At 36.1% G+C, this 9,085-nt stretch overlaps 1 protein-coding gene and 1 long non-coding RNA gene across 2 annotated transcripts; both read right to left on the bottom strand.

The window, feature by feature from the left end:
* Positions 1–469: 469 nt before the first annotated feature.
* Positions 470–3,859, bottom strand: LOC141608904 (uncharacterized). The gene is made up of 6 exons (XR_012527055.1): positions 3,544–3,859; positions 2,859–2,960; positions 2,649–2,739; positions 2,444–2,534; positions 1,538–1,630; positions 470–787 (listed from the first exon to the last, which is right to left on the bottom strand). It is a non-coding gene; the product is annotated as an uncharacterized LOC141608904 (long non-coding RNA).
* A 2,670-nt stretch (positions 3,860–6,529) lies between these two features.
* LOC141605429 (protein BYPASS1-LIKE-like) lies at positions 6,530–8,732 on the bottom strand. The gene has a single exon (XM_074424190.1). The coding sequence runs from the start codon at positions 8,277–8,279 to the stop codon at positions 7,092–7,094; it is 1,188 nt and encodes a 395-aa protein (XP_074280291.1). The 5' UTR covers positions 8,280–8,732; the 3' UTR covers positions 6,530–7,091.
* Positions 8,733–9,085: the final 353 nt, after the last annotated feature.

Below are 9,085 nucleotides of genomic sequence, written 5' to 3'. Positions count from 1 at the left end.
GTGCTCTCACATGATTATAGTCCCTCATGTCCATGTGTCCTTGGAAATTTGCTACAAATGCATATCGAACTTCCTTTGCATCCAATATACCGGGTCCACCACCACTACTACAAAAACACACAAAGAGGATGGTTCAAAACCGTCCTTAAATCTTAAAACAACCGTCCTAAAATCACCCGTCCTCGTTGCCTAAGAGGACGGTTAGCGTGAAGTCAAACCGTCCTCTTTTGGTTTTCAAAAGAGGACGGTTGTGGATTTGAACCGTCTTCTTTTCATTTACAAAGAGGACGGTTGCGCCGCTTAACCGTCTTGCATTAAATTCATGGCGCGCTTAATCTTTGCGCCAACTTTAGCACGCTTTCTCTTTGAACCGTCTTCTACACAAATTTTTTTGAAATGAAATTAGCGCGAATTTATGAATATTTCCCAGCATAATTGTTGCTCGCATCCATGCTTCTTGACAACTAGATTTTTGAAATGGAAATTTTTTTATTCATACCCTATACGACAATAGTCGTATACTTTAAATATTATATTCGGCTACATTACAACAATTCTTACATTTATACTCTAAATCAAACCAAACAAGACGGAATAAGGTTTGAACCACCAAAATACAAACTATCAAGAATTGATTTTTTAACAAGCAGTAACATTAGTTGAGCCTAAATACTTCAGACATTGCCATCAAATACTTGCGCCTTAAACTCCAATGCATATTTAGCCCAAATTGACCGCACCTCATCAATTTGCTCAACCGAGTATGTCCTTTGGCTTTAATCATGAACTACATACAAAGTAACCAAAAACCACAATTACAATTATTTACATATCAACACGTGTAATTTATATAAAATGAAGTTAAAATTGAAACAAAATAAACAAATGAAAGGGTGTACACTTGGAAAGGGCTGCGTAGGAAACTCAAATCGAAATCATGCCAACTACAATGTATAAAAAATAAACCCACAACAATAAAATAAACACGGATTAGAAAGGATGAGATTCCTTATGGATACAAGATGTGAAGTTTGATGCAATGTCCCTGAATATCATCAATATTTATTTATTTTATGATTGCGATTACAGACTTAGAGGATATTAGTAATCATTGTCTAAGAATGAATACAATTATGATCAAGCAAACGGGCGGGGGATTGGCAAGCTAGTTCAGATACAAAGACACTAGACAGTAGCCAAACAAGAGAGGGATTGGCTAGCTAGATGACATTAGATTTGCTAAATTGTGCATAGCTCAGGGGTTGGGGCCATAGGCTTAGACTATGGCACTTAGACTGTGACACTGAACTTAGGTGGCTTAGACTATGACACTGAACTTAGGTTGCTCGTCCTGGGTCGACATGTCTAACTTTGTTCAAGGCCAAATTTATATAACTCTATCATAGGACATATTTGGATGAAAGCACAAGACTCGTACCCTGCCCTCCACCCTTTTCCCCTCCCAATACATCTTTCTTCCATACCCAAACAATGAAATGGTTATTACGTATAAAAAGTTGGAAAGAATCATTCTCACCTGCTTTTCTTCACGTGCAACATTTATATCATCTTTCAGTTCGCCTTGGTTTTTCAGTGCACCCTTCGAACCAGCGGCAATAATCCTTACCTCCTACCACAAATAATATAGATGATGAGATTTCCCTAAGTACCCAAAGCATTTCAAACAAAAGTTGCATATGCTTAATATGTCGAGATTTCCTTAAATACCACAAATAATATACATGATTTAGCTGCGGCATGTTGAAGTAATCTGCATCAATTCCTCTAATCAGCGCATTAATATCATCAGTTCCTCAAAATTGTCAGAAATTTATGTTAGCATTGGTTACGGAGCTGTTTCTCAATGTTTCATAAAGTCACCAGGTTTAGCAATGCTGGTGTAAGGTTACTGAAAACTATACTCCTATTGATGTTGAGCTCAGAACAGAAGAGTGTGTTAGACGTTGGATCATCCTAGAGTGCAGTTGGATAAAGAGAGCTCGATATCAGGAAGATTCTAAATATATAAGACAGGGTCTCAACTCTCATGTATGTTACTCTTACCATTTCTTGAACCATTGTTTGAGGGTTTTCCTAGCTATTCTTGATTTTTCATGAATCACATGATTTCTAATCACTACGGCTTAGTAACCACTTATGAAGCTTTTTAGATATTGATACCTTCCTCATTGATTCAGTTCTACTATACTACTACTATATAGGGAGGTTGTCTTTTAAACTCGTAGAATCATTGACAAACATAAGATTTAAGACTTAGTATCATGTGTTGCACTACGTTCCTGGTAAATGACCACAACGGATGAGATTCGAGTAGAGAAACTAATATAAGGTCTACGATAACTGAGCATTAATTTTAGCTACTATGCTTTCTCATAAGTACACACCGAGAAAATTTTAAGCTCAGGTTCCTTAATTGTAATACCTTGCTTTGTAATTGCCATGAGTTCACTTCAGTTAAGGAAGCTAGCCCAACATATGCACCTTCAGCTGGAGTATAATCTTTATCAGAGTAACTACACAATATCAAAACTATTAGACTTTCAGGTTAACAAAGGCAATTTTTTTTTTGTTTAGAACATAATTTCGAGAAAAGGAACAAGGATATATTAATTATCCATTGTACCAACCTATCGTAAATCAGTAATCTATCAGAGAGATTTCCCTATTGATCCAATGTTGGAAAATCCTCTGAAGCAGGAAAAGAGTAAGGCCAGCTTTCTGTTTCAGTAAACAAGTGCAGCATTATGATTGTAAGTGTTGTATAAGTAAAAACCAAGTGCTCCATACTAAAATATCGGTGTCTTACAAAGCCAAAAATTGAGAGAAGATATATTAACCTGCTCTTTATATTAGCATAGTCCCACTACCAATTCCAACCATAGCTGCATTTTCACTTAACATTATACTCGTAGTTGATAGCGAAGACTAGTTCAGGACCGCTAGTAATACACAATCAAAACAAAGGGTGTGTGAATGGCACGCAGGGCAAGTGGGTAGATATAAAGATAACTAAGTAATTCCAATTAGTATCATAATGATGACTATATGTGAAGAGCGAAATACACAGTCATAATACGAAAAAATGAAGAGTAACTAACAAATAAACAAAGTATTTTAATTCAAGTCACATGTGTTTTGTCTCAAAGTTTCTATCAAGCACTTTTCAGCCACATTTCGACAAATCAAATTCTGCAAATAATATGTAAAAGGACTTGATAAAATTAAAGAATGCAATGAAAGAAAGAGTAATCTATCACTCAATGAATTATGCTATCATCTCCTCAAATATCAATCGACAAAACCATGACACAACATAGATGGACACAATGCTACACAACAATAGCTTAATGATTGGAGAAGAATGACTAAGCACACTAAGAAACCAGATCTAAATCGTAGTTCTTGTGATTATTTTGCAGACTTAGTTCTGCAACGGTGTTCTAAATTAATGGTAACATTAGCATGTCAAGGACAAATCAAAACTAATCATAAAATTTAAAGACTGAAAAGTGAAATACATACAAGAATCTACGGCGCACAGAGTTGAGGCGTGCGGAGGCGGACAGAGTGGAAACGTAGTGATGCGGTGACGTTAGGGCAATTACTAATTACGATTAATAAAGGCGATTGTTTACAATCAGGGAGATGACGGAGGGCATCGGTACTGCACTAGAGCGGTGGTGTTGATGAGGGGCAGTGGTGTTGCGTTGGGGCGATGAAGAAGGAGAATGCGGTGGTGATGAGAGACGATTATGCTCATCCGGTTTAGGGCTTGCTTGTTTGATTGAGAATTTCAATTTTTTGATAAAAAAATATGGATGACGGTTCAATGAATTAACCGTCTTGAATATAGTAAAGAAGACGGTTAAATTGACCAACCGTCCTTGTTGCTCTTTCTAAGAGGACGGGTATTTTTTTAACCGTGCTAAACATGTGACCACTAGAGGCGCCAAAATTATTTGGTTGATGCAAGACGGTTCTGTTCCCAACCGTACTCTAAGAAGCGTCCTCTTAGTCCAGAATTGTAGTAGTGCACTTCAAAAGTCCTAGAACACAATGGCCTCTGACATCTAACTAGGAATGAACCCACCAGACTTTTGGCACCAAACCTGATAAGGGTCCACCTGATCAGCAGTTCTAGTACACAAATGGCTTTTGTCCCACAAGACCTATATATAGCGCCTTTCATCCATTTAGCTCTAGATCAGCTTGCTCAAGGCTCCACCTCGAGCTAGGAGTTCCATATCTTACAGTGTACGCCACCTTCAAATTTTTACTCGGTGTTTCACCAACCTACAACCCATGAACTTGAGATTTTTGCAAACAGTCTCTCGGATCAAGCCCACACATCCGTGACTCGCGAATGCTATTCGTTCCGCTCTCCAAGCTCCACCATTTGTATGTTGTAGGGCTAGGCTTAAGTTTAACCTTGGGCTTTGATACAACTTGTTGTTTGAAAGTCTGAATATTTTCTGTTGGGCTCTGCTGCGTCGATGTTCACTGTTCAAAATAGAACGATATTGTCCACTTTGGAACAATCCCTCACGGATTTATTTTTGGGTTCCTTCCCAAAAAGTCTCGTACTATTATATTTTGTGCCATTTATAAAGACGATATTCCATCTCCTTACATTTATCGATATAAAATATGGGTTTGCACCTAACAGAATTAAAATGATAATTTGCGAAAAGGAGGAGGAGATATAGATGGAGGAACCACCTAATTTAACCTGTAGAATGACAACACATGTATTACATACTCCCTCCATTCAACTCCACTTTACATGTTTCTCTTTTGCACACTATTCACAAGCGGACATTCAACTTCAATTATCTCTCGATACATAAGTTAAAATATATTCATGTGGGATCTTATTTGATTCGTCCTTAAAATTACATTTTAAATATCTAACTTTTATAATTTTTGAAAATACGTAACTAATGGTATTTACCGTGCAAAAATCGCGTTGACAAACGTGATAAAGCAAACATGTAAAGTGGAGTTGAATTGAGGGAGTACAAATATACAATACGGGGCGTAAGTAGGAAGCTTATTCAGAAGATCCAAATAAACCAATCTTATAGGAGCACCATTTATTTGGGCAGACTCCTCACGTCGGAGTTAAAAAGACAAAAATGTGAATATTATATTCTACTAAAATATATATTGCCTGCCTGTCAGGAGACAACTGTTCTAACATTCGCTGGCAATGGCATCATCATTCATCACGTATCCCTACGCTATCATTTTACAACTTACGTTTTCTTATTTTTAAATAATAAATTATAGTGTGTATTTATTTTTCAATAATGGAATGACAAATAGCGTGATTAAATTATAATTAATATAGAAAACATAATTAAATGATTAACCACTAGGTTTTTTCCAAACCACGCTAAGTAGTGTGAATGATCTGAGCCGGCTTGTAGAAACCTCAGAATCAGCTCGGTCAAAGCTCGGCTTTAAATCAGTCGAAACTGGTTCCGAGCTGATTTCGAGTCGAGGTGGACCTAATCCGAACCGATTCTGAGCTTAGTAGAGCTCAAATCGAAAGCTCGTTTATGCCCGTTTAATTATTATTATTTTTTTTTTAAATTTTGGCATTTTACTATTATTTTTGTTCGTATTTGAATGTTATTTTAACATTTATGATTATATAATTTTGGCATTTTACTAATATATTTGATAAGTATTTTATATTTGCATTTTTTTAAAATATATTTATTTTTAATTTGATTTCAAATTAAAAAAAGTGATGAAAATAATGATTTAACCGAGCTTGGGTTGAGCTCGAGCCTAATCCGAGCCGATTTTGAGCTTTAAATTTCTAAGCTCGCAAATTTCCGAGCCGATTCCGAGCTCAAACTCAACTTCTCGAGCATATTTCAAGGTCACCCGAGCTCAAACTCAAATCGGCTCAGTACTCCTAATTCTAAGTTAAGACCTTTTTATTTTAAAATTATTTCAATTGATTGTAAATATTGTCTTAACTTATAAGATGGTTTTAAGTAAGAGTTAATATACCTATAACATTCAAATCAAATGTAGTACTCCGTATGTAGGAGAGATGGAGTACGTTTTGATCCATTAGTGCTCTGTTTATTTGTCAAAAGTTAGATTTGTTTGATAACCAAAATGCGATTAGGACCATCGGGAAATTTCCTTTTTTTTTTTTTTTTTTTTTTTTTTTTTTTTTTTTTGTGAAATTGAGATAATCTTAACTATTTTTATACTCCGTACTTCTGTAGCACTTGGTCTACACCTGTGTATAGTTTCACCATCTACAGAAGACTTTTTGTTACAGTTCATTCAAACATTCCATGGATATCGAAGACGAATGCGAAATAGAAGATGAAAAGAAGCTTTGTCAGTCGTAGTTTTACTCTGCCAGTAAATCTTTTGTACGTTTGGGTAAATATAGCAGTAAAATTCCATGGGAATAGTTGACCATAGGTCTTTCAATTGAAGTATAGAACCGTGACCCAAGTCACCCAACAGATTCAGCAAAGGAAGTCTCAATCTATTTTCTTTTTTACTCTTTCTCCTTCAATACGAGTTTTGTTTCTTCATACAAGAAAATATATTATATGTCTCCATTTATAACAAGAGTAATTAGAAGAAATAAAATGTTACACTAACAATAACAGATTAATAGTAGTATAAGAAAAGGTTAAAAAAGACGGACGAGAAGAACGAAATCTAAGTAAACCAGTAAAAAAAAACTAGTATTTGAAGCTCTGGATTTTACAATGGCAACCTGACAAACAACACAAGTAAAGTAGACCACCAGTGCAGCAGCAGCAGCAAGCCAACAACACCAGCTGAATGAACCAAGAACATTCATTCTTCAATACATATTTCCTCTATCCAATGCTGTTGATCATTTCATGAATACAAAGTCAATATTTGTTTGGTTTTTTGGTTTTTAGCGATAATTTGAGGTAATGCTGTAAAAATCCTTCTGTTTTTTGGATATTTCAGTAAACAAAATAAGAAGGAAAAAAAATCTTCAATCATCCAACTATTCGAAATGCACCAAATTCAACTAACCCAAATGAACTGAATCGATATCATTCAGAACCAGGCCCTCGTCCCAATGAATCGAGACCCTCAGTCCGGCTCCTAACAATACGGTGAAACACCTCCCTAACCTGCCTCTCCAAAGGATACAACCCATCCTTAAGTGTCTGAAACACCACCTTAAGTTCCTCCACTTTCTCACGAACCTCGGCCTCTTTCTCCTCGGTCAATGGAAACTGTAGTGAATCCAACATTTCATTCATCTGTTGAGTCCATTTCTCGGTTTGGAAAATCTCCTTCAACAATCCACAAGCATTCTTCCTCTCCTTTTTCTTGCTCTCCTCCAAGATCCTCTCATGGATGGAAGTTATCGAGGTTGCCCAAACGTAATTTCTAGGAATTGAAAAATGGATTTGTAAACCACGGTCTTGGCAAGGAATGGCAGCTACCAATGCCCACATTACAAGCAAAAGCACACTACTCATGGTATAAACAGCCATAGCAAGACCATTAGTAGCCATCACCTCATTAGCCCTCGGAGCACTCATATTATACCCCATTGCTTGGAGTTGCTTAGAGGCCGACCAAGACCTCGAAACACTCCAAGAAAGAGACCGAAAATGACCCAAATTCTTTTGATCTTTACTACTCCCACCACCACCACCACCACTTTTTCTTCCAAATGATCTATTCCTATGAGCCAATGCCGCATTCGATTCCTTTTCATCCAACATTCCAATCAACAAATCAATCAAAGCCTTTTTTGCCCTTCTAATTTGACCCTCACCCAATGTTTTCTGATTATCAAGAGCACAAATTACAATATCCAACAATTTCTCCCATTGTCTAACTTGTTCAATTCCATCTCTAATTGCATTACAAACATCAAGGGCTTTAACACTTCTTTCATAAAATTCACCAATTAAACGGTCCATAGGGGGCTTAGATAAACAACCCTTGTTATTAAACAAAACAATACGAAATTCCTCTTGACAACAAATGAAAACATCAAGAAGATTACGAACCCACGATAGCGAAAGCAGCTCATCCACTCCAGCTGATGATAGTTCATTGAATTGTTCAGCAACCTGTTTTTGAAACATTTCTATATCCATTTCATGACTTGATGCATCATGTGAACCCTCCATTGTATGACCTTGATCACGTCTAATGCTCAATATCGAACGACCAAAACTCGTCAATGGACTCGCCGAACCTTGGTAATCTGTAGTGGGCATTTCTCAAGAAAATACCCACAAATTCTTCTTTTTTAGGAGATTTTAATTTGTGGGTAATCAATAAATCGAACTAATTTTCGTAATTATGATCTGGGTATCAATCAAAATTCAAATTTCGAACGAATTTGATCTGGGTATGAATCGATTTGGGAAAAGTTCCAATTTTTAGGGAAAATGCGACAAACTAAGGTAAAATTGACCAAAAAATGTTGAAATTTTTCAAGAAAGGTAGGAAATTGAAGAGTAAAAGAGATGAAAACGATGAGTTTTTGGGTGAATTGAAGATTGGAAAGAGTAATTTTGGGGGAAATTGAGAGGAGGAAAGAACCCTAAGAAAAAGGGAGGAAGTTTATAAGAGAGAGAGGAAGGAGAAGTGAAAGCACCGCATTTTATGGGTAAGACAAGGGAGGTGAGATTTGGTTAAGAACTATAATTAGAAGACTAATTAAGTTAATTTTTGTTTGTAATAATTATGAATGAAAATTAAAATGGCAAGTAATAATAAACCGGAAAATGTTGAAAATAGAACACCAAAAAGCTAGTACTACGTCCTTTCACACGCTTACGCGCCTCATACACGTTGTTCAAACCGAGGGTGGAATTTTGTATAAAGGGAGATTTTATCATAAAGGTGTGTGTTGGAATTGAATTGATTTTCGTACCCTAATTTGAATGAGAAGGTTCCATGATTGATTGATGATGATTCAAGATTTTACTCGGGTTTGGTTGTATTTTTATTTTTGTTTTTAATTTTCACGTAAATTTGAGCATATAATACTCCATTACGTGATAGTTTATAGATAAGC

Source organism: Silene latifolia, chromosome 10 (genome assembly GCF_048544455.1).
Source record: "Silene latifolia isolate original U9 population chromosome 10, ASM4854445v1, whole genome shotgun sequence".
NCBI lineage: Eukaryota > Viridiplantae > Streptophyta > Magnoliopsida > Caryophyllales > Caryophyllaceae > Silene > Silene latifolia.
Note: the sequence above shows the minus strand (reverse complement) of the source record. Positions and strands in the feature narration are given on the sequence as shown.

Bases quoted from the DNA above. Each gene is read 5' to 3' on its own strand.
- LOC141605429 (XM_074424190.1), bottom strand. From the start codon at position 8,279: ATGCCCACTACAGATTACCAAGGTTCGGCGAGTCCATTGACGAGTTTT.